The sequence below is a fragment of the Mercenaria mercenaria genome, chromosome 1 (assembly GCF_021730395.1).
Source record: "Mercenaria mercenaria strain notata chromosome 1, MADL_Memer_1, whole genome shotgun sequence".
Classification (NCBI taxonomy): domain Eukaryota; kingdom Metazoa; phylum Mollusca; class Bivalvia; order Venerida; family Veneridae; genus Mercenaria; species Mercenaria mercenaria.
The window spans coordinates 100,432,495-100,458,651 of record NC_069361.1 but is presented as its reverse complement, the minus strand read 5'-3'; the positions used below and the strand labels follow the sequence as shown (position 1 = coordinate 100,458,651).

General features: G+C 35.0%; 1 protein-coding gene across 4 annotated transcripts; it reads right to left on the bottom strand.

The window, feature by feature from the left end:
• Positions 1 to 1,311: 1,311 nt before the first annotated feature.
• On the bottom strand, positions 1,312 to 25,177 carry LOC123528836 (cysteine sulfinic acid decarboxylase-like). Of its 4 annotated transcripts, none has more exons than XM_053518630.1 (12): positions 25,040 to 25,163; positions 17,063 to 17,091; positions 16,776 to 17,014; positions 15,201 to 15,334; positions 13,958 to 14,155; positions 13,479 to 13,597; positions 11,483 to 11,617; positions 9,942 to 10,123; positions 9,454 to 9,532; positions 8,164 to 8,363; positions 7,404 to 7,545; positions 1,312 to 5,774 (listed from the first exon to the last, which is right to left on the bottom strand). In XM_053518630.1, the coding sequence occupies exons 2-12, from the start codon at positions 17,075 to 17,077 to the stop codon at positions 5,601 to 5,603; spliced, it is 1,617 nt and encodes a 538-aa protein (XP_053374605.1). In that variant the 5' UTR covers positions 17,078 to 17,091; positions 25,040 to 25,163; the 3' UTR covers positions 1,312 to 5,600. The 4 variants fall into 4 exon arrangements, with proteins under 4 accessions (XP_053374605.1, XP_053374603.1, XP_053374599.1 ...); XM_053518628.1 differs by having other exon boundaries at positions 24,915 to 25,049; XM_053518624.1 differs by having other exon boundaries at positions 16,776 to 17,091; positions 25,040 to 25,177.
• Positions 25,178 to 26,157: the final 980 nt, after the last annotated feature.

Genomic DNA, 26,157 nt, shown 5'->3' with positions numbered 1-26,157 from the left:
ATTTCATGTAATTTTTACAATAAAGGCAATGATTTGCTTTTTTATAGTGTACATCTGTTCCACATTTAAGGTTTACAGGCAGTTTATCTTTCATTGTACATAAAAGATGAGCAGTACCAAGGAATGTGATTCAGAAATGATAGCAGGAAATGTATGGACATGTTATTTCCTGGTCTTACATAATAATTATGAGGAGATGTTACTGTGGAGTTTAATACATGCTTTCTATCAACCCATTGGTCTTATAGTAATTTAAAGTACAGTGCTCCCTCTCTGCAACACCGGGAAATTTGGTTATTGTTCGGAGGGAGTTGTTGTAGAGAGGTAAAATAAAGAACAATAAGCCTATTTTGGAGTCAGTAGCAAGTGTTGTTGCAAGGAGGGAATTGTTTTCAGAGGACCGCTGTAGAGAGGGAGCACTGTACTAACAAAGTAATTTAAGGGTCAAGTTGGTTTCAGTCGGCCTTACTTTGCATTTGATTAAACAGTATTTAGAATTATGTCTTTTTGAGTTCAATAGTTGTTTTCTAATATTGCATGCGATAGAAGTGGAAACCTTCAGTTTGCAAAATTGAAAACTAGCCAAAAGTTTTGTGCACAAAATGCTGACAATGGCCAAACCCTATCCCTTTGTTTCATTTCAATTTGTCCGATTTATTTCTGGAAATGTCAGTAACAGAAACGTCTGACATCAAGCCACACTAGCAATACACATAAAATGCCATATAACAAGAGTTGTTTGAACAACACAAATCTCCCTTAATGGCCTGTTAAGAGGTAACTGTGTGTGTGAAAGTTTGTATGTTGTGACTGGACTTTACTTCACCTTATAAAGCAGGGTTCATCAACCAAATACAGTCAATCTACCTATGAAGTTTGGAGGCCATGGGCCAAAGCATTCCCCAGTACTCCATCATAAACCCTTGGTGTACCGATTCCAAAAATAATCATCTCTCACCAGAGGCAATCATCTTATGAAATTTGTCAACTGTAGGCCAGTGCTCTTCAGTTATAGAGCAGGAACAGCGTTCAGTTTAAAGGTCATAGTGACCTTGACCTATTGACCCCTAGTAAAATAGGGGTCATTTACTCAGATATTAATCTTTGTCAGTAACTACCCAGGATATAAACTTTTTCACTGTACATATTTAGCTTTATCTTATATAAAAGCTTTCTTGTTATTTTGACAGGTTCTCAAACCTCCCATATGTTTGGTATCAATGTCAATGTGTTTGTTTCATACCAAAGGTAACTACCTTAATTCCATCAATTTCTTTAAAACATGCAAAAAAAAAAACCAGAACAAAATAATAATTATCAACAATTTATTCACATATCTTGGGTCCTGGCATATTTATTGTTACATGTAATAATTATGTCAACCGATTCATGTATAATCAAACCATATTACAATAAATTTTTGTTAAAATACACACAGTGGTTCACTATATAGACTCGTGTACAAAATTTAAAGATAGCAAAGTATGAAATTTCAGAAAATGTATTATGCACAAACTAAAAGTAAATAAAGAGGAAAATATTTTACTATACTGAAACCATGTCAGTATCTATATGACATTTTGTCAAATAACAACCCATTCAAACGCCATTAAATACTTCCTTATTTTTACAGTGCACAGCTGCTACTGATCGGAAAAATCTTGTATCAATATATAGTAATATCTCAAAAATAATGTCAACTGCCAAAACAGTTACATTTTTAGGTACCTCATTGCCAGAGAAATACCCAAGATACCTTTAGTGGTAATCTATGATTTCAACCAATAATGAAGCCTAAACGTCAGCTTTTCTGGATAAGGCAGTGAATTTTCTATATATATATTACGCAAGTGAAGTTTTACAATAAGTTGCATACAATAATAACATGACATAATAACAGCACTTCATAATATATCAATATAATTATTTGAAAGCCATAATATCATCACTTAAATCATTAAATACTCAGCATCTTCATGTTGTTTATTGTATGATTTACCACAGGTCAAATTAAAGATGCAAAGGAAATGAACCACTCAAGCACTGGCTCGGGTTGTTCAATATCCCAGTACCTGAAGGATTAACCATGGTAAATCAGACGATAAACCTCAATGAGGCTTGCTCATTTTCATTCTAACAATCTCATTAAAACACAATGAAAAAAGGTAACCTCCATTCCACCTTAAGGTTATGAGCATGGTGTCAAGCGGCCACTTTACGTCATGTTCTCTCAGCAGTCCGCACATCAAAACATTATTTACTGCAGAATATATCATGCTCGACTTCCTTCTGTGTTAAACTGATAAAAAATCAAGCCATGTTAAAATAATATATCACCGACATGCTGTACAGTTATAGCCATCAATGAAATACCATCAACATTTAACTTGTAACAGAACTTAACCCTCATCATGCTGGACACGACTGATTCTGCCTTTGCAACCAGTGTAGATCATGATCTGCACTGTTCGCTATTCAGTCAGTATCTTTTTGGTAAGCACCCCTTTTAACAGCTAATGGTTCTATCCATATTGAAAGATAGACAAGTTCATTATAGAAATTTAGCAGGATAAGGGTTAAATAAGACAAACCTTAGAGGTTACGATAATGAAAAAATTCAGATCTTATACTAAACAATAACAACAACAAATGTCACAGTTGCATAGAAGAGGAAATGGGTTAACAGGCTTGTTAAATAAAAGTCTTGGCCAATTTCAAACTGGAATAAATATGTTATCAACATTTTATGAAACAGGCCCTCTGAAAATGTTTGACTGAAAAAATATAAAGTAAACAAAGAGGTCAACTGCCAAAAAAAAAACTGATAAGCAATACCAAACAATATCACCATGTATACTTTACGATGATAAAGGATACAAAGTTCCATCTGAACTGAAGGGAAACTGTAAGTGGAGTTCAGTACACAGGTGACAGGTGTAGAGTACACAAGGTCAAGCTGTAGCAGTACAGAAGAAACTGTGACAGATCACAGACAGAACACAGGACAACAGTTCAAATACTATGTGTCTTCCAGGTCTATGACATTGGTGGACATAAAAAGATATGTGTAACAGAGCCAGGTGTATGTGTATGTATTACAACAAGAGGACCATGATGGTCCTGAATCGCTCACCTATCTCCACATGACCCAGTGTTCAACTGAGTATGACATCGTTATTTCTATTATTTGACATAGTGACCTAGTTTTTGAGCACATGTGACCTAGATATCATCAAGATAAAAAATTCTGACCAATTTTCATGAAGATCCATTGAAAAATATGGCCTCTAGAGAGGTCACAAGGTTTTTCTATTATTTGACCTAATGACCTAGTTTTTGAAGGCACGTGACCCACTTTAAACCTGACCTAGATATCATCAAGGTGAACATTCTCACCAATTTTCATGAAGATCTCATGAGAAATATGGCCTCTAGAGAGGTCACAAGGTTTTTCTATTTTTCGACCTACTGACCTAGTTTTTGACCGCACATGACCCAGTTACGAACCTGACCTAGATATCATCAAGCTGAACATTCTCACCAATTTCATGAAGATCCATTGAGAAATATGGCCTCTAGAGAGGTTACAAGGTTTTTTCTATTTTTAGACTTACTGACCTAGTTTTTGACCCCACGTGACCAAGTTTCGAATCTGACTTAGATATCATCAAGATAAACATTCTGACCAATATTCATGAAGATCTCATGAAAAATATGGCCTCTAGAGAGGTAACAAGGTTTTTCTATTTTTAGATCTACTGACCTAGTTTTTAACCCCACGTGACCCAGTTTCGAACTTGACCTAGATATCTTCAAGGTAAACATACTGACCAATTTTCATGAAGATCCATTGAGAAATATCGCCTCTAGAGAGGTCACAAGGTTTTTCTATTTTTAGACCTACTGACCTAGTTTTAGACCGCACATGACCCAGTTTCGAACTTGATCTAGATATCATCAAGGTGAACATTCTGACCAATTTTCATGAAGATCCATTGAGAAATATGGCCACTAGAGAGGTCACAAGGTTTTTCTATTTTTAGATCTACTGACCTAGTTTTTGACCCCACATGACCCAGTTTCGAACCTGACCTAGATATCATCAAGGTGAACATTCTGACCAATATTCATGAAGATCTCATGAAAAATATGGCCTCTAGAGAGGTCACAAGGTTTTTCTATTCTTAGATCTACTGACCTAGTTTTTAACCCCACGTGACCCAGTTTCGAACTTGACCTAGATATCATCAAGATGAACATTCTGACCAATTTTTCATGAAGATGCATTGAGAAATATGGCCTCTAGAGAGGTCACAAGGTTTTTCTATTTTTAGACCTAATGACCTAGTTTTTGACCCTACGTGACCCAGTTTCGAACTTGACCTTGATATCATCAAGATAAACATTCTGACCAATATTCATGAAGATCTCATGAAAAATATGGCCTCTAGAGAGGTCACAAGGTTTTTCTATTTTTAGACCTACTGACCTAGTTTTTGACCCCACGTGACCCAGTTTCGAACTTAACCTAGATATCATCAAGGTGAACATTCTGACCAATTTTCATGAATATCTTGTGAAATATATGGCCTCTAGAGAGGTCACAAGGTTTTTCTATTTTTAGACCTACTGACCTAGTTTTTGATGGCACGTGACCCAGTTTCGAACTTGACCTAGATATCATCAAGATGAACATTCTGACCAACTTTCATAAAGATCCCATGAAAAATGTGACCTCTAGAGTGGTCACAAGCAAAAGTTTACGGACGCATGGACGCACGGACGGACGACGGACACCGCGCGATCACAAAAGCTCACCTTGTCACTTTGTGACAGGTGAGCTAAAAACAGACAGTAACAATGAAAGTGGTAAATATGTAACAAAGTCTATTAACACTTACATAGAATAGGTAAGTTTTTATCCTTGGCCTGGCATAAAAGTGCTTGCTCATTATAAAAAGATGAAAATATAATTATGTTAAAGTGAAAACAATGTGAGTATCATCTGATTAAACCATAAATGCCTCACACAATGTCTACAACATAGATAAGAAACAACAAAATTTAAATATACCCAATGCCCATCTTTCATTAAAGTATCACACCTTTAGATATTTACCTCAAATGTAGAAAATCCTCAACAAATGAAACTGACTTTACAATATATATATAAATTGTGAATGTAGATTTACATTCATAACCAAATGCCATGCAGTACTTTCAGGTTTTTCCTGGTGGTACATATTTATACTTTTAGCTACACATATATTAAGTGTATACTATTTTAATCCAAATGCATAGTTCTATTAATACACACAAACCCTTAAATGACAACCAGTGTCAATAAAAAAAATAAATAGCAGTGCCAAAAAAATACCAAAATTAACCCTTCTACCTCTTCTTCACAAGCACTGTAACTTCACAACATTTAACTAAGCTGCCGTGGCTAAATCAATGGAAGCTTTAGAGATGATGCAATACTGTTTCAAAATAGTATAGCAGAAAACACGACTAGTGAACTGCACCATTATCAACAAAGATTTGATTAACATCTAAATTTTCATGTTTTCACATCTTAACCTAATTGTCATTTCATCCAATCATAAATCTCTCCCAAGTCTGTCTATCTCTTGTATAAGGAAATCCATATCATCTGTTGTAGTGTCAAAATTAGAGAGCACCATACGAAAGAAGTTGACAAGATCTCCGTCAGGGTTATAGCCAATCATCATAGAGCCACACTGCATCATGCCTGCCTTGATTGCTGGGGCAACCTGTGTAAAGTAATGTGGTAAAATGTATCAAAATTTATTCATCAGATTATACCAGACATTTTGAATTCCTGTATGATGTTAACATTGTATGACCTCGTAAAGTGCTTGATAGAATAATATAATGAAATCCACCGTTGTTTATGTTGATGTAATATTTCTAAGTCCAAAAAGAACTGTCATATATATGCCCCTACAGGCATGTGTATCGGACCTGGGATGTTAAAAATACCAGACAGATAAGAAAAACAACCCATTTTCATCCTAAATCCAAAATGAACAAGAGGGTCATGAAGGCCCTGTATCGCTCACCTGACCTACTGACCTAAAAATCATCAAGATTAACATTCTGACCAAGTTTCATTAAGATATGGTCATAAATGTGGCCTCTAAAGAGTTAAATAGCTTTTCCTTTGATTTCACCCGGTGACCTTGTTTTTGACCCGACATGACCCAGATTCGAACTTGACCTAAAGATCATCAAGATTAACATTCTGACCAAGTTTCATTAAGATATGGTCATAAATGTGGCCTCTACAGTGTAAACTAGCTTTTCCTTTGATTTGACCTAGTGACCTAGTTTCTGACCCCACCTGACCCAGATTTGAACTTGACCTATAGATCATCAAGATTAACATTCTGACCAAGTTTCATTAAGATATGGTCATAAATGTGGCCTCTACAGTGTAAACTAGCTTTTCCTTTGATTTGACCTGGTGACCTAGTTTTTGATCCTACATGATCCAGATTCAAACTGGACCTTGAGATCATCAAGATTAACATTCTGACCAAGTTTCATGAAGATACAGTCATAAATCTGGCCTCTACAGTGTTAACAAGCTTTTCCTTTGATTTGACCTGGTGACCTAGTTTTTGACCCCGGATGGCCCAATATCAAACTCGTCCAAGACTTTATTGAGAGTAACATTCTGACCAAGTTTCATTAAGATTGGGCCAAAAATGTGACCTCTAGTGTTAACAAGCTTTTCCTTTGATTTGACCTGGTGACCTAGTTTTTGACCCCGGATGACCCAATATCAAACTCGTCCAAGACTTTATTGAGGGTAACATTCTGACCAAGTTTCATTAAGATTGGGCCAAAATTGTGACCTCTAGAGTGTTAACAAGCTTTTCCTTTGATTTGACCTGGTGACCTAGTTTTTGACCCCAGATGACCAAATATCAAACTCTTCCAAGATTTTATTGAGGGTAACATTCTGACTAAGTTTCATTAAGTTTGGGCCAAAATTGTGACCTTTAGAGTGTTAACAGTCAAATTGTCGACGATGAACGACGGACGGATGACGGACACAGGGCGATCACAAAAGCTCACATTTGAGCACTTTGTGCTCAGGTGAGCTAAAAATATGTGGTGAAATATGAGCCCCTTTCAAATGATGGGTATAGATGGTATATATCAACTGAAAGGGGCTCATAAAAAGATAAGGAATACAGCAAAAAATTATTTGTGATATTTTTGTTTGTTTCACTTTAGCTAGATCTAATGAAGGCCTATGATGTTTCAGCCTATTTCTTTATTTACACATAAGATGAACCTTGAAACAGATTAACTTGGTACACAGTATTTAGCTTGAGTTTTGTCCTAATAAGGAAGTGCTTCAGATACTGTACCTTTGCAAGTTTATCCCACCATTCCTTGGTCTCTTCCTGGCCTCTCAGGCTGGGTGGTATATACCAGAAACATACATTTGTACACTCAGGCTCCTGTATAAGTCTGAATCCTGGAGTCTTCTTTAACTTGTTGGATAAATATCTGTAGAAATGGAGATATTGACAGTATAGTAGATATAACTTAAGTACATACCAACTACATTCTACATGCTGGGGAAATTTTGCAACTCAGATGTAAGATCTGGCACTTAAATGTCTTTTACATTTTGTATCAAGTGACTTGCCACAGGTAATTGTCTGATGTAATGTCATCATTAAATGCATACAAATTTAAAAGAACATATTTAATGTTTAAACACTTGCCCAATATTGGACTTGGATGAAATGTTGTCATTTTATATAATTATTCTACACTAAGTTTCATGTAGATTGTTCAATAAATGTGGCTCTGATGTTGTTAACAATGTGAAAAATTGCAGTTCTGACAAATTCAAGGGCAATTATTCTGGTGTCAATGGAGCTACCTCACTAACATCAATCTTGTCCAAGAAACAGACATATGGCTTCCGATGTTTTGTGAAAATTTTGTGTCATATCTCATTCAGGAGCCTATTTACAGGACAACTGATGGACATATAACATACCAAAACTTTGACCAAGCTGTGGACACAGATGCCAATGTTGGGTGAGTAGGGTAGCTCTCCATATCTTTTCAAAAAGTGACCTAAAACTGTGCCTAAAAAATTACATAAATTCTAACCTTGAGAGCATAAAGAGATGGTCAATATCTCTCTCCATTCCACTATCTCCCTTTCCCTTCCATAACATCCATAGTTTAAACACATCAATCTTCCTGCCACACTGGAGGGATTTATCTCCGGTATCGTACGAGACATCATAATTCTTGTCTTGTTGAAACAGATACCTGGCATTGGCACAGTGACAGTCTTGCAACACACCCTGAAATAACATAATGTAATTTTGTCTGGTCATAACAGGTACCTAATACTGACACAGTGACAGACTTATAACATGCCCTTATTTAACATAACGTAATTCTTGACTTGTTGAAACAGATACCAGGCATCAGTACAGTTGCAGTCTTCTAATATGCCCTGAAATAGAACAGCTATAGAAGTTTGTTTTAGTGTTATTATGATAAGACTTGTAACACATCCTGAACATGTTATACTTGTCTTGTTGAAACCTATACCTGGAATTTGAACAGTGGCAGACATGTAAGGTGACCTGAAATATCACAAGGGAATTTTTGACTTGTTGAAACAGGTACCAGGCATTGGTACAGCTGCAAGCTTGTTGAAACAGGTACCAGGCATTGGTACAGCTGCAGGCTTGTTAAAACAGGTAAAAGGCATTGGTACAGCTGCAGGCTTGTTGAAACAGGTACCAGGCATTGGTACAGCTGCAGGCTTGTTGAAACAGGTAAAAGGCATTGGTACAGCTGCAGGCTTGTTGAAACAGGTACCAGACATTGGTACAGCTGCAGGCTTGTTGAAACAGGTACCAGGCATTGGTACAGCTGCAGGCTTGTTGAAACAGGTACCAGGCATTGGTACAGCTGCATACATGTAATACACCCTGAATAACATAGCTATACAAGTTTATTTTAATGTTGTTATAATGACTTCAGCAAGAAATGTTATTTGAAAACACAGTTTTTACAAACTGCTGTTGTCAAACCATGCCAGGCCTGCTGCTTGTTTGGTAACTTCTTTATAAATCTTTTGTATATTTTATTGAAATATCACATTTCAACCTTTATTCCAGATGATCAGCAGACACTGAACACTCCAAAAGCAGAATATATCTTCTCTGTAAAATGAACAGGTGTAAATCATTATCTTTTTTTGTTAAAATACCAACAATGCTTTACCAAAAAACACCATCTGCATTTATAATGTCAGTACTTGCAGAAGACTATTGCAAGCTTGTGACAGACTTTGTTTTTCATAACTTTCTTTTAACAGTATTCTATGTATACTTCAAAAGATCTTTATTAATATTATTTTTGTGTCAAAATTATTCATACCTTGTGTTTAGTGAGGAACATAGAACATTGTAGAGGAGCACCCATCATCTTATGTGGATTCCAGGTCATAGAATCTGCCCTAAAAATCAAGGATATAATCAGACATGTGTCATAAAATTTAATCAGAGATATATTATAAAATTATCAATTCAACAGAACATTCTATAATGAAAATCCTTTGAACTTTTAAAGCTTGTTGTGAAAAGACCTTTCTTAAAGAAACAATGTACTCAAAGAAACTGTGTTATAACTGGTACAATAGCTGATCTAATTTAAAACAAAATGCATTTTAGCCATTAACCCTTACCCTGCTAATTTTTTTTAAATGAACTCGCCATCTTTCAACTTGGACAGTACCATTAACTGTTAAAAGGAATGATTGACTGCATGGATGTGCAGGCTGATCATAATTCTCTGTCGCAAAGGCGGACTCAATCGTGTCCAGCATGATAAGGGTTAAGAAATATGATTTTCCAGATGATACATACTTTTCAATGCCTTTCATGAGACATCTATATTTTTTAGAGATAGCAGCACTACCACCCCACGCCCCGTCCACGTGCAGCCAGAGCCCGTGCTTCTTACACACCTCGGATATCTCATCAAGAGGATCATATGCTCCTAGCACTGTTGTACCTGCCGTCGCGTTTACAAAGAATGGTTCATAACCCTGAAATAAGCCATTAAAATCTTTATGTTTGATAAATCTTATGTTCAACAACAATCTCAATTTTATGTTCAAAAGATTCTAATAGACTGCATATGAGAGCTCAAAAGCAATTTTCTTTCAAGTTTTGACATAGCAGTGATTTGTTCATTAAACATGTTCATCAACTGGTGAAATATTTAAATACATTCAAATTCTATGCAAACTTTTACAGGAAGTAAAAAAATAACAATGAGATCACATGCTGTTAGCACATGTTTTACTTTAAGCATGTTCTATGGCTAAACTTTATGGTACAACAGCTCTATAATGCATGAAACAAGTCTAAAAGGAGACAAACATTTATCAACACAATAATTATTGAATTCAGCTTTTAACACTTTTACAATAGAATAACATTAATAGCCTAATAATAAGGACATCTGATCTGTTAGGATAATTTTCATGTAAACATTGTGATCCCTATACATCCCTGTATAAAAGAGTATGATACTGCACAGACCAAAAGAAAATTTTAAGAAGACTGTGTGTACTTAAGAACGTAGAAATAATCTTGTTAGGTCTTCATTAAAGAGTTATTTTGCTTTAAAGTTGTAACTTTTATTTACATTGGCTAGAGATTTCCAAATGTACATGAAGAAAAACATTCAAAACTGTCCCTAATAAAACAGCATAAGAATCAGAAGGCATAAAAACATTACATACAGTTATACTTTCACTTAATTAATATAACTACCAGTAATTAACCTAGATTTCCGTCTCACCTCAACTATTTGTCCTGTCTACAGTATATGGAAATATACTGCCCGATTTCTATATTCAATATTAAGCAGAGTTCAACTTCAGGTTAAGGCCCCAATAGAGCTGATCAATAGAGTTGATCAATAGAGCGATTAAATACATTTAACTTGGAATAGACCTATACACAATTTTTCAATGCCATTCAAACTTTTGACCAACAAAAATTAATCTTTCAAGTACATTATTTTGTCCCAAAATCAAATACTGTTGTCATCCACAGTTCAGTTCATTTTTGAAAATGCCCATTTTAAGCCTGGAGTAATGTTTGTACATTAAACTATCATAAAAATGAAGTTTCAATGTTTGTTTCACTTTTCTTTTTTTTTGCCCAAAACATCCTCTTTTTCAAGCGTTTTAGTTTTGTATGTACTACAACATTACTACAAAAATATATTAATCAAAACTACAAAACATACCATTTTGTCATCAACAGGGCCAATCTTTATTCTGACAGCATTATAGCAAATCAATTACAGAGAATTTATGTGTTGGTAGGAATACTAATTCCTTGCAATTATTTCTACTTTTTCTATATTTTGCAAGACAACCTTCCATTCTTACCTCTCCTTTAGCTTTATTGATCTGGTTATCCAATTCTGCTGGAATCATTTTGCCTTTCTTGTCCGTCTTCACAGAGAATATATTGTCTGTACCCAGACCCATCATTGCTGAACTCTTCTTCACGGAATAATGACCCTGTAACCAGTACACAAACATGGAAATTTTTAAACTAGAAAGTAATTATGATTAAATCAGTTGGTGGTAAAGTGGTAATGCAACCTAGGAATATAAGAGATAACAATTTAATATAATACTATGTTCACATTTTCAAACATTTAACTTATTAAGCACAATTTGAAGTAAGCAATTACTGAATGACTTGTCAAGTGTTTTTTTCTTAAGATTAGATAGAGTTTGAATTTTGACCAGTCAGAAAGCAGGAACTATGGACTGGCAATTTATATAAGTTGTCATATAATCTAATAAAATGAAATATTGTCAGAGAGTGATATCCCGCTTGTTTCGCCCAGAAGTATAGAGATACCTATACAAGCATGTCTACAAGTATGGCAGACAAAGTACCTTTCTAGAATCCAGGACATTTTATAGGCCTCATTTAAAATATTTTCCTCTGACAAAAACCCCATTTGTGATGTAGAATTCTTTCATGTAAGGAATCTCCTCTAACATGATATCAGTGTATTTTGGTTTATTGGTATCACCATGTCCATTCAATATCTTTGTAACAGAATTCAACTTCAGCTAGTGCTTGAGGGCATGAGGGGTGTTACACCTTTCATTACCTCTCATGAACAGATGTTATTTTTCCTGGTTGAATTCTATGCTTCTATAGGATCACTTTACAGATTTTATTTTAACTCAAAGCAGTCTTTAGTGCCATGTGGCAGCTGTTAAAATTCACCCATACTTGGATTCTGTGCTGTTGTATCCATAGGGATCCGTCACGTGCTATGAAAGTGGGGAAAAAATTTTTGATAGAGGGGATTTTTTTTGTTTAAAATGTTTTTTAGATGAAATTCATGAACTCACATGTAAAAAAAAAAATCACCCATAAAAATAACATAAATATAAACGGTTGTATCTTGTGTCACAAGTTGTGATCCACCAAAAATTAATGTATCTTTCAGACCAATTTTTTAAGGCAGATCATTTAATATAAGCACCATGTTACATTCAATATCTCTTTAAACTGAATCATTTTACTATTTAGGCTTGTATCAACTGTGGCCTAGTGACTTGTATATCTTATCAGCAATACAATGTCAAATATCAACAGGTACAGTAGCCCACTGACCTGGATTGCAGACAACATTTCATACATAAAATGTATTACAATGACCTTTATAGAAATAAATACATGCGTGTTATGGAAAAATTCTTCATGTTGAATACGTTTCTCTTCTGATGAGGTCAGTTAAAAGGAGTTGTATACAACTGTATTAAACACAACCTTCTTTGTACTGGATGTTAACAGTGCTATTTAAGGATAAAACCTTATCAGATTACTTAATGCAGATCATCTCAGGCATAATCTCATACAGAAATAATTTTTATTGTACTATTTGTTGCATAGAAATGAACACAGCTGAATGGATTCCTCAAACAAAAGAAATACTCTATGATAAGGTTGGAAAAAAGTCATCAGGGCCAAGTGATTCTAACAAAGCAACACTAAGGACCAGGACTAAAACTATATATAAAATACCTTGTCGCTGCAAAATGATTTGTTTTGCTGGTTGCATATGGGTTTCTTTCCATTCTTTTCAACAGTATTTCAATAAGGTAAAGTGTAGCTATCACTGAAGGTGATTAATACCCCTGACTCCAATATAGCCCCCATATTCTTCTTACCCGAGGGAATTATGACTGTCAGTTACCAAAATTGCATTTCTGGATCCAGTAACTACCGATTTGTTCTTCACAAGTAATTATCAGCTATATGCCGGAATTCTCGACCTCACAACCTTCAAAATTCATAGTCTTGCTGAGGTAGCCAAGAAGACCTGTTGTGTTAGTATCCTTAAAGTTCACATACCTTATCAGATGTGAAGACACAGAGTGGTTTCTTCAAGATGTATATTCCTTTGGTTTTGATTTCTGGAAATTTAGTGTAGCGTGCAACATTCATGCCATACAAGTTGCCCATTGAACCACCTGCAATTATATACAAAGCATCATATATAAATGTACACACTTAAAAGGTCAATATTAACATGAACTAATAACTCTCGCTCAGAACAAACTTTGCAAAGCACTGAAAATATGTACAATAAAAACTTCTAATACATCTGAAGTGACCAATTAGTACCAGGTATCTTTTCAATCTATATATTAAAAAAATCAAATTCTATCAAAGTTCCTAACAGCATACATATTACTGGACACTCCATTCTCTGTGACACAGTGTTTACATTTACTAAGGGTGGGTGCATAATCTTCATAATTTTGACAGTTTGACCTACATGTATATGAATTTCTGAGTTCAACAAAGCAATAGTGTCTACTAGCTTGTACCTGGAACGAAGATAGCATCACCACCATCAAATCCAATATAATGGAGCATTTTACTGTAGATTTCCTTTTCCATCAGTGTGAAAACTGGAGCTACTTCATATGTATACTGACTAGAGTTGAGAGCCTCTGTCACCCAGGCACCACCTAGTGTGTACTGGTCCATGCCCCCATACAACTGGTTGAAAAATCTTGGGTTTGCTGAAAGAAGTTACACATCTTTTAACCCTTATCATGCTGGACACGGTTTATTCTGCCTTTGTGACTAGTACAGATCATGATCAGCCTGCACATCCATGAAGTCTGATCATGATCTGCATTGTTCGCTATTCAGTCAGTGTTGTTTTTTTTTGATAATCACCCCTTTTAGCAGTTAATGGTACTGTCCAAATTGAAAAATGGACAAGTTCATTATAGAAATTTAGCAGGGTAAGGGTTAAGACACAATAATGTCCTTTTTGAACTGTATTGTCATACAACAGCAGTTATCCACTTCTTGCATTGAGGTGACAGTCATAATCAAAGCCTTGAGATGTCTGGTGGTTGCGGGTTTTGCTAGAGTTATTTTCATTTTAAATGCCAATCTATAAATATACAAGTACAAGAAACAAATACTAATGTGCCTCATATCTAAGATAAACTCTGCCTGACCTTACATGAACAGCTGGAAGTCAGTGATGTAACCATGGGCTGGAATACTTGATCATTTCACAGATCTTATATAATCTAAATGGCCAGTGTGAATGGATAGAGGATGAATAAGAACTGCTTGATCATTGATAATTCATCCGCATTATTCATGAATGGGACTACTTTGTGTAGCACATGAATTAATTCCTTTGGATGTGATCTGGAATCAAATAAAGATGCTACATGATTGTCAGAAATACACTTAACTTTGGTAGCGGGATAAACCAGCAACCAAAAACAGAAATACACTGCAAAAGAGAACTTAGACTCCTTACTGCTAAAGACCCATGACTGAATGCCAGAAATTTTCCTAAATTAGGTTACTTCATTAATAACAAACACTGTACCTATTCCTCAAGGAAAGAAGTAATTACTGAAGTGAAGCACTCATAAATATGTTGTTTACAACTCAGAGAGTTTTATATGTCTTTTGAAAAAAGACGAGAATATATAACTAGTTTGTTACTGTCAAATTTTCTGTAAATCAAAGCTTCCAATACTAATTACTTTCGGTACTTGGACAAAAAACTGTGAAAATATCTTAAAGATGCCTTACACGTCTTCACACTGTATTGTATAACATCTTTACACATATTCAATAGCCTGTCTTGACTTGCAGGATCCTCTGTGATCTTCAGTTCCTTTAACATTTTCTTCAAGTTCTCTGGTTGATGGAAATCACATACACGCCTGCAATAGAATGCGAGACAACTGCTTACTTATGGTGGAGCGACCCTCGCCACTGACAATATACAGTTATGCCAGCGTTTTAAACTTTGAAATGACCTTGACTTTACGCTTCTGCTATCACCTGTACATTTAATACTTTAATACTATAAATACCTTCTGCTACTTATTCCTTTATTAACATTTCATAGTTACCATTTTGGGATTCTCCAGCAAGAACAAAATGAACAATTTATAATGCCCACCTGATTCCTGGAATCTGTAAATTTGTTCTTTTGTATTCATATTTGAATATTTATATCCCATGATGCAAGGCATCATGACCTTTGCCAATCAAATGACATCATGTGACAGGAAGCTGCCATCTTTTCAAAATGAGGCTGCGGGGTAGACAATGTCATATACTATGATTAAACAATTTACAATGTCAAATATTTCACAAGAAACAATAACTGTGAGGTATCCTGGAGAAATCTATTATTTTTTTAATTCACACACCAAACCATGCAAGTGTTTTGAGACTTTCTCTTATTTGTTGCCAGTCTTTTACACCATCTTATTTTGAACATAATACATCTATCCAGTCACTGCTATTGACACTCGTGTTGTTTAATACATCATATGTAAGTGCAGGTTATTTAGGCATACAACTTTGCAAAATAGCATTTTCTTTAACTTACATGCCGGGTTCAATTTAGTTTGGATAAAAATGAAATAAAAAAAAATTACTAACAAATCTTATTTACCACATTTATATGAAAACATCATCACACAAATACAGGAACAAGTAAGTTTAATACCACACTGGGAGCTATGTACATGTAGAGTCAATACTTACTAAGCAACATGCAACACTACTTCTGAATTCCAAATAAATACATTAAGGCCATTATGAATTAACTGCTAGATTAGCATATCATCTTCAAGGGCAGATAGGGATGTTAATCAGGCAATAAATTTATTATGGCCTAATGAAATTATATTAGTAGTTAGTTCATAATGCGTGTACTAATATGCACTAAAGTAAAAGATTATAACATGTTTGCAGTTCTGAAATTACTTCTTCATGTTGACTGCTGACCTGCTCCGCAAGCTATTTTAATCTTTTTTTTTTTTCAAGAAAATAAAAAAAAAACTACCGGTACATGTATCTAACAAATGGCAAAATAAAATTTGCGCTACTATTATGAAAGGTGCTGAATCATATAACATTGCTCTACTGAATGTGTTTAGCTGCAAAGAAAACCTATAGATAACATAATAAACTGAAACAAGCAAAATTAAAAGCTCCAAAAAGCTAACAATATAAAAAGAAGACCTGAAATAAAATGTTTCATAAATCAGTTAACAGAACATTACACCATAAAGCTGCAGAAAAAAATGTGTGAGTAATGACATACATGTAAGTAGCAGAATTAATTCTAATATCTAACAGAATACTCACGTATCTCTGTCCATAGCACCAATCAACCCATCTTGAATCACAATGTCCACAACGTTTCTAAGAAACTCCAGATCTGTCTTGCCTGGAATTGAGCCGCCATTCTCACATACAGATCCATTGGCTGTTGTGTCACTGACAGACTTTTTAGCAGCACTATGTTGAGCAAATCCATTTGTCTCCTGTTGACCTCTCTTCAGGACACCATTGGTCACACCATTCTCTACACCATTAGACACTCCGTTCTCTACACCATTGGTCACACCATTCTCTACACCATTAGACACTCCATTCATTGATGCCATCTTGTATAAAATGCCTGAAGGAAAAAAAACCCAGCTTATTAACAATCATTAATATAACAATTAAAGGTATAGCACTGAGGGCAATGTAAAAATTGGTTTTATACTGCTTGTAACCAATTTAGAGAAATGACTTCCAGTTTTTCTAAAGCAATTCATAAGTATTTTATGTCAGAGATACAGACAGGGTCATTAAATAGAATGGAGATCCAAACTGAAAAACAGTATTGGTCCGTCTCATACTGGCAGGAATAAGCTTCCAACTTATTGTTAAGAAGTAAATTTCAAACAAAAGAATACGTTAAAGTTATTCTTCCTTCATCTTACAGACCTGTGTTCAGTAAATTTAGATGTAGGGTGGCACCAAAAGGCTAATATGATAACGACTGTTTGTGCCCATTTTGCAATAAAGTTGAGAATGAATTTCACATATTAATAATATATGTAAACTGTATTGGGACATACCTGATGTACTTCAGGCTGAAGACAAAATGATATTTATTTTATCAAATGTTAATATGGTTTGGTATACTGCCAAAACTGTGGCTTAATTATTTTTTCTTATAATTAACAAATTTATATGAAACAGTCTCAAAGGCCCTGTATTTCTTTTGCCAAAGGTTGATTTCTAAAATACTTTTTGGTAATTATGGAGGATAATGAAGAGTATCTTTGTAACATGTTATGGTATAAGAGAATGATACAGTCTCTTGTGATTCTATGTAGAATAGCTATGCTTGCTATTTTATGCTGATATGTGTATAAAATGTAAATAAATGAGGCTTCAATAAACAATCCAATCAATAACAACAAAACTGCATGCCAAATAAAGACTATTAGTGTTCTGAACATGCTATGAGAGAAATGAAAGATTTAAAAAAAAATATACCTAGATGTGTGTCCATAAGACTCTGCCCCTATTGTTGGCAATGCAAGACTAATGTAACTTTTATATTACATTTGGCTGGGGTGTAAGAGTCATCAAGGGGGTCATTCATTTTTTTTCTGGGGCTCAACTTCACATGATGAAAAACTTTCCTATAAAGTTTCAAGATTCCAAGCCAAATATTTGAGACACAAACTTTTAGGCCCCTATGTATCATTCTGACTAAGTAAAGGGCCATAACTCTGGTCTGGGTGCGTAAAATCTCAAACAAAACCCCATGTGCACAAGGTTTCATGACCCTAGATCAGGTTTTAAGATACAAGGAACACAAAATTTTAGACCCTAGACCCTTTATGTATACTTTTGATCATGTTCTGGGCCAAACTTAACATGCTGATAAACAATCCTATGAGGTTTGACGACTCTAGGTCAAATACTTTTCAGATATGCATGACAGATGTACAGACAAAGGCAAATCTAAAGTGCACTCCATCAAAATTTTGACGGCCACAAAAAGGACCGATAAAACAGTAACTGCTACTGGCATTATAGCAACTATTTCTTGGCAGACTATCGCTATTTAATACATATGGGCTATGTCCTTGAGTCCAATATAGGTTTACTCAGGCCAGTCTTCCTACAAATGCAATTATCTGTCATTTTCCACTTAAGATGCCCCAGATTCAGGTCTGTATAAGATAGTTTTGACAACTATGGATTCTATAGTTATTAAGCAGAACTGTTCTCATTTCTAAAGTTCACCGTGTCAGACCTTGACTTTCAACAAACTGACCCGGAAAATACCAAGGGTCAATTTCTGACCAAAGAAAATTATCCCATGATGTTTAATGGCTGTAATCCCGAGTGTTCTTCGGTCATTCAGTGGAAACAATTTTTAAGTCTCTTGGTCAATGTGTGAATGTGACCTTTACTTCTGACCCTGAAAATCGTAGTTGATGACCACAGACAATTACAATATGAAATTTGTTAAATGTAGGCCAAAATGTTCTTTACTTATTACAGTGAAACACTGCTCGCTCGAGCATCGATGACTCGAGCACCCGGGCTCGCTCGAGCAATTCATGTGGTCCCGGCCGATTTCCTTCTATTTTCTATGTGATGTTACCATGGCTGGGTCGAGCATCGATAACTCGATCGCTCGAGCATGACACCTGGTCCCTGTGTTTTAATTTACTCTCTGTTGCTTCTGGCTAACTCGAGCAGAGGTGTCAAAATTTTTCACACCTTCGGCGGCCAGAATGTATCGGTTAAATAAACATTTTCACACACCGTGAGAATTGCGTAGTCTATTCCCAGACTATCTTAAATGTTTCTTTGTCGGTATATTTGATCTTATGATGAGATTAATTATTGATAAAAGCTTAAAGAAAAGTTTTATTGATCAAATATCGATCAATTACTGATTACTTAAAGCATCTTTTCTGCGGGATCGAGAAGATAGTTATGAGATCTTAGTATTTTAATCAGCAGTTGTTTGCATGCAAATGAAGGAAATAATATAGCCGTTTCATAAAATTGAGACGATAATTATGATATGCACTTGTTGATGAATAAAAATATATAAAAATCTTAGTTGTTTCTTCACATGTGTCATTTACAAATTACATATTGAAACGTCTATCAATAGATAACGTTTGTAATACGTTTGTTTTTGAAAATGTCACAAGTATATTATCATTACGCATCACCGTTTACTCTACAAACGGTCCCGATGACAAACTTTAGTTTTCTTCGTATGTTGGTCAATGTTTGGGTCGCTCGAAACCATGGATAACTCGAGCATTTTGGTTATCCCCTTGCGACCTCGAGCGAGCGGTGTTTTACTGTAGACAGAAACTGGTCATTATGACTTAGACCTTTGACCTATTGACCCCTGACCCCAAAACCTTAACAATCTACTGACCATGTGCAATCATCCTATAAAGTTTAAACAGTTAGAATAAAGCATTCTTTAGTTAATAAGTGGAAACCATTTTCAGTCTCAGGGTCAGTGTGACCTTAACATTTGGCCTACTAATCCTCAAAACAATACAGGTCATCTACTGACTACAAGCAACTACAGGCAACCATCCTATGAGTTTGACCATTGTGAAACCAAGTGTTCTCTAGTTTCTGTCAATCAGAAAGTTTACAGACAAGTTAGTTTCTGAAACTTAATTGTCTTCAGTCAAACTGATTGCCCCAACAGACAATGAGCAATATCTAATTAGCACAAAAAAGACAGCCCTGTATTTTAAGTAACTAATATTGTGACATTAAAACTAACCCTTACCATAAACACAAACATAATATACATTTAATTCTTTCTTCCCCACTAGAAACCTTGACAAGCTAAAAATATTGTGCACTCATAATGCTATTTCTATGTAAGTTGTACAGAACTTACGTGCAGTTTCCTGCAACTGCATGAATAACGCCTGAAATAAAGTGATATTACATGCGTCTGGAAACTGGTCGTGTCTGCATACTGGTTCCCAAGCAGTATATATTTGTCGCAACTTTTTTTACTCTCTCTGCAAGGGTGGAGGTTGGGTAGGAGAGGTTAAATACCAAATAACCACAGATGCACAACTTCACATGTTGAAAAATACTTCCATAGTTTTAGGAGTACTGGTCTCATGACTTAAGGTCAAATATTTTTAGAGTTACATTAGACACAAACTTTAAATTCACATGCTGACAATATTCTTACACGGTTTCATGACTCCATGCAGGTAAAATATTTTTTAGATATACGAGACATAAACTTTTAAGCAGATAATGTGTTTTCTTCACTAAGTCAAGGACCATAACTCTGATCTGGCTGAGTGAAATCCAAACATTAAAACAGGTGCACAACTTCAAATGCTATGTAACTATCCTCTGTTTCATAACTCTAGATCAAACATTTTTGAGAGAGGTGTGATGCAAACTATTAAGTCCTTTTCGAGCATATCTTTGACAAAGTAAAGGGCTATAACTCTGAGCTGGCAGAGTCAAACCCAAATAAAACCCAGGTGCACAACTTCACATGCTGAATAACATTCTTGTAAGGTTTAACAAGGAAATTCGATGAATTGGTATCCCCCGCCAAAAGGGCTTGAGGTGAGGAATCGCAAAAAAATATATGCGGTAAAAAGTTAAGGATGTTACTAGAAGCAAATAATTTCATTAGTCAAAATCATTTTAACAGAAAATGAATGCTTTTTTTTTTGTGGGGTGGGGGGGACAGCGGGGGGTGACCGGGTGAGAGTACAAAATTTCACATGTTGATTATAAATATTGATGGAAAACTAAAAATGAAAAAAAAAAAAAAAATGGGTGGGGGATAGGGATGCATGATCAGGTGGTGGGCAAGACTGAGTGGAGAGTGAGGTGGGGAACGAAATTTGCTGATAATATTATGAGGTTTAAAAAAAAAAGGATTTTTTTTTTTGGGGGGGGGGGGGGGGGGGGGGGGAAGAGGGGGGAAGGGGGTGTGACCAAGGCAAGGTGGTGACCAGGTGTGGGTACAAAACTTCACATATTTATAATAAATGTTCATGGAAAAGAATGAAAGAAGGTTAATGAAATTCTACCAATGGGTTGGTTTGTTATGTACAAATCTGTATCTTTTTTTAACAATTAAACGGCAATAACTCTAAGGAAAATTGACCAATTGAAAAAAAAAATGACAGGCATCATCATAATATGTTGGTTCATATTTATTTCAAGTTTCATGAAATTCTACCAGCTTGTTACTCCGAGAAATGGCTGCAGACGTGGATTTTTCATTAAATCAAGGGCAATAACTCTAAGGGAAACTGACCAATCCAAAAAGAAACTTGACGGGCATCATCGCATTATGTTGGTTCATGTTTATTTCAAGTTTCACGAAATTCTATCAGCTTGTTACTGAGAAATGGCTGCGGACGGACATTTTTCATTAAATCAAGGGCAATAACTCTAAGGGAAACTGACCAATCCAAAACAAAACTTAACGGGCATCATCGCAGTATGTTGGTTCATGTTTATTTCAAGTTTCATGAAATTCTACCTGCTAGGACCTGAGAAATGGCTGCGGATGGACGCACGCACGGACGTTCTAACGAAAGGTATTTATGCGACACCCCCATTGTTCTCTCTATTGTTCTATCAGTCACATAAAAAGAAAAAAGTCACAAAAACAGAACGGAATGAATGACATCAAAGAGAAAGTACCGTTATAAAGTCACTTAACCATCATTTCGCGGGCACGCACTGACTGACAACGCCATTTCAATACCCCTCTCCTGATTTCATCGGTGGGGGATAATGACTCTAGGTCAAATAATGCCCACAAACTTTTGACTAAGAAGTCACTTAGGGCCATTTCATAAATCTAGTCTTACTGAGTGAAATTCTAAACTAAACCCCAGGTCCACAACTTTACATGCTGAATAGCAATCCTATAACGTTTTAAAATACTAGATCAAATACAATTTGAGATGCATCTGACATAAACTTTTAAACCCTTTAACAGAAATCAAGGACCAGAACTCTGGCCTGGCTGAATAAAAGTTAGTTGCACAACTTCACATGCCGAATAACAATCTACGAGGTTTGACGACTCTAGGTCAAATGCTACTTGTGAAACACAACATAAATTCAATGGCCACCCAGACCAATGGAGCACAGAAAAAAGCAAAACTAAATGTCCCCCAAAAATTAAAGGACATGTAACTGAAAGTCCCGATAATGTGTGCATGTCCACTTCAAGTTGATGATGTATATACCGAGTCAACTGGACGGAACTTGTCAAAGAAGTCAAGTAAGAACAAAAGTAAGACAGATGGACAGTTCAGACACTGTACCAGTCAGAAACTTCCCCCTCAATCTAAACACTGTCTCTCGATCGAGAGACAAAATATCTTTTGATCAATAGACTGTATAGGAGAGATCGTTAGACTGGCATCAGTCGTTAGAGTCATTAAATGTAAAGCACTTGGCCATAAAATCAATCCTCTCTGATACCACTTTCTGGAAAAAAATTCCTTACCTCTGACTCTAACATGAGCCCAGAGAGAAAATGGTTTTCTGAGAAAATATCAATGTCAGTATGAAGAAAGAATAAACTTTATTACAGATTACTTGATCTCAACAGACTTTGTAAGTCTAGCATGTCTAGAGAGATCCTGTTTGTACACAAATCCGTTGTATATTCTATTTTTAGAACTGATAAGACCAAGATCGGGTGGGCAGACGCCGAGTGACCATGTTTTTTGTTAACAGTGATGTTTTTCTAACTGCTTAAATTTTCTTAAAACACAAATAATATCAATAATTTTTTGATCAATGGAAAGGATATAAAAAATGCAATTTATTGATAACTTTTAATTATTATTTCGAAATAAAATGGATTTATTATGAACGCTTAACTTACAGTGTTTTTTCTAAAAGTTTGGAGCATCGCTATGCTGCTATTAAAATCATATGTCATTTAAAACGGTAAACTAATTTCAAAAGATATTTGAAATAGAAAATATGAAAATCGTAAGCATTTCAAAACTTTTTGAATTTTTAAAATCCATAAATGAACGAAAAAGTTATTAACAGTTAAAAATTCCGATCCCATACACAATGTAAAAATATTTTGTTTAGCCCACCACCAGATAAACAGGTGTTGATGCATGACGTCAGGGCGATCTCTCCTATTTAGCTAGTGTTGAAAAAACATGAAATCATTATTAAGGTGCTGTCACTTTTTGAATTTCTGGTGAATAACAAAAACGCAAAGAATATTCAGTTCTTTCCAAAAACCGTTATATTATGATTCAACCAAATAGTTTCCTTTGTCTACCAGAAAGGAACAATTCTTATATCTTAATATTGAGAGTTGGTACCTTTATAACAGACAATAAACTAAAACAATAGACATTCATATGTGATTTCGTTGAGCTCAACAAAGCAATTTCAAGCACAAATATTAATGTGGAATGTAAAGTAAGTTACACACTACAATATCCGACCAAGATAATTTCAAAAAAATGCATTTGCAGAATAGAGAGATAAAAATAATTTTGACAGCTCGTGAAAACTAATGACAAATTTTGACAGGTATATGATGACTCATGACCTAATTAAACTTTTTCTGTTATTTCTAACTTCCAGTTTGATTTTCATAAACTGGGTATTCTATATTGTAGCTTACAACTCATACATTAAAACAATAAAAGAATATATTGTTACCTCACTGTCGTTTTGTCTATCCATGTCTCGTACAAATTCCTATTGTTTCAGTCATTTGTCAGTAATTAGAGCAACTCACAGTGTTGCAATCATACAAAACACATCCCTTATTTTCACATAGATATTGAGGATTTATCTAATGAGCACATGTATTGGAAACACAATTTCAATACCGACTGTGTATTGTAATAATGCTAAACTATCTCAGCTGTGACGTGTCCTTAAAACATTACCAATTCATTACAAGCGCATTATTTATTCATTTAAACAACTTGTTATTTCAAGTAAACTTTACAAGAAACACATTTTCATAGAAGTTTAAGCATTATGATGCTTAAACAAAATTTTATAAAAGAAAGATAATTATCAATATTTGAAATAAATTTGTACATTCTAAAATGAGTTTTAATCATTCTTTCATTGCTTAAACTAATTTGAGTCTTTCGATCTAGACATTTTGTCTTTCGATTGAGAGACAATGTTTAGATCAAGAGAATGTCTCTCAATCCTGGTGAAGTCTTCGACCTGCTGCATGCCTCCCAGGTCTTAGAACACCAGTCTTGCCCACATTGGGGTCATAAAAATAGATCCAACTTGTTTTACTGTATGCACCTTCTTAAAGTAAATTCAATTAACTGCATTTTATTGTGGCTACATTTAAAAAAAATTGTTAAAATTTCAGAGTACAACAGTTACTTTTCTGATGCAGAGAGCATTTAACCATTGTTTTGTAATTTTAAAATTTACCTGAATTTAAGTAAGATCAAGTCCTCTGACACTACACAAACTTTTCTGCAAACATACACTTACAGTTACTGATATAAATTTCTCAGTTATTTATTTTTTCTGATTGCTTAATTAACACAGCATACCTCTTTCTATTCCATAGGAAAATTTTCCAGGTCAGCATGCTTCGGTCATGATGAAAATTTTCCTATTATGTTGCCTTCACCTTTGGGGAAAACCTGCCAGTATCATGTCCTAGTTATTGGCTAAATCCGCTCTATAAATAGAACATGTAGGATTGTGACATAAATACTAAAATAGAAAGCGACTGACCTACATCCTATTCAACTTGTCCTGCTATGTCCACAGGTGGCAGTATCATTGACTGGTCACCCGCTCCCCAACCTAAGACCCCAGATACAACCCTGAAAAAAAATCTGACTTTCTCCATTCTCAGGTTAAGGAACAACTGAGAATGTCAGAATTTTTTTTCAGGGTTGTATCAGGGGATTTAGGGTGGGGAGGGGGTGACCAATCAATGATACTGCCACCTGCGGCTAAGTCACTAGTTTATAGCCTGCATATTAAATAAAGTCATTCAATGTGTAATTTGCCTTGTCAATACTATAGTTTCATTCAATTTTGTGGGTTAGAAATTTTGTGGTTTGAACCAAAATAGCTTTGCAAAGTGGTGCGATGAATGAGTTTTAATCATTTACCAGCTATGCCAGTGACAGTAGCATTATATTTAATATGCAGTTATTCAAGCGGAAAGTGCTTGCGGAAAATCCAAACTGAACAATATTTTTTACGCTATAAACTGGGCTCATATAATTTCTCATGTGGAAAATCCTTGTAAAGATGACTGCATGCTGAAATTATCTTTGTCCGGTTGTATCAGAAAGGTTTCAAGACCAGTTCATAAGAAAGAACCAATGACTTCAGATATAACTAAAACGCTTATTTTACGTTTTGCCTCTGACAGCAGTTCTTTGGCAGATTTAGGCCTAAAAAAAAAATTCTTTGTTTCCGGTAACATGCTCAAAAAATTTAGGGTAGGTAGGTCGGAATTCTTTTTTTTTTTTTTGGAAATTTTTTTTATTAAGGGAGACTTTTTGGAAATTATTTTTTTGTCAAAAAATGATTACAAATAAGGGGGTTATGCCTTTAGAGCATCAGTAAGTTGATTTCTAACATCACTGGCCATGTTTAAAGCATAAAAAGTGCAGTTTTGCATCTTTTTGCTAAAAAGTTGAAAAAAATA

Bases quoted from the DNA above. Each gene is read 5' to 3' on its own strand.
- LOC123528836 (XM_053518624.1), bottom strand. From the start codon at position 17,077: ATGGCATCAATGAATGGAGTGTCTAATGGTGTAGAGAATGGTGTGACC. The intron at 11,618-13,478 runs GTATGTGAACTT...TACTGGTTACAG, and splicing joins GTGTCTTCACATCTGATAAG to GGTCATTATTCCGTGAAGAA. The intron at 8,364-9,453 runs GTATGAATAATT...ATGTTATTTCAG, and splicing joins TGTTCCTCACTAAACACAAG to GGTGTGTTGCAAGACTGTCA.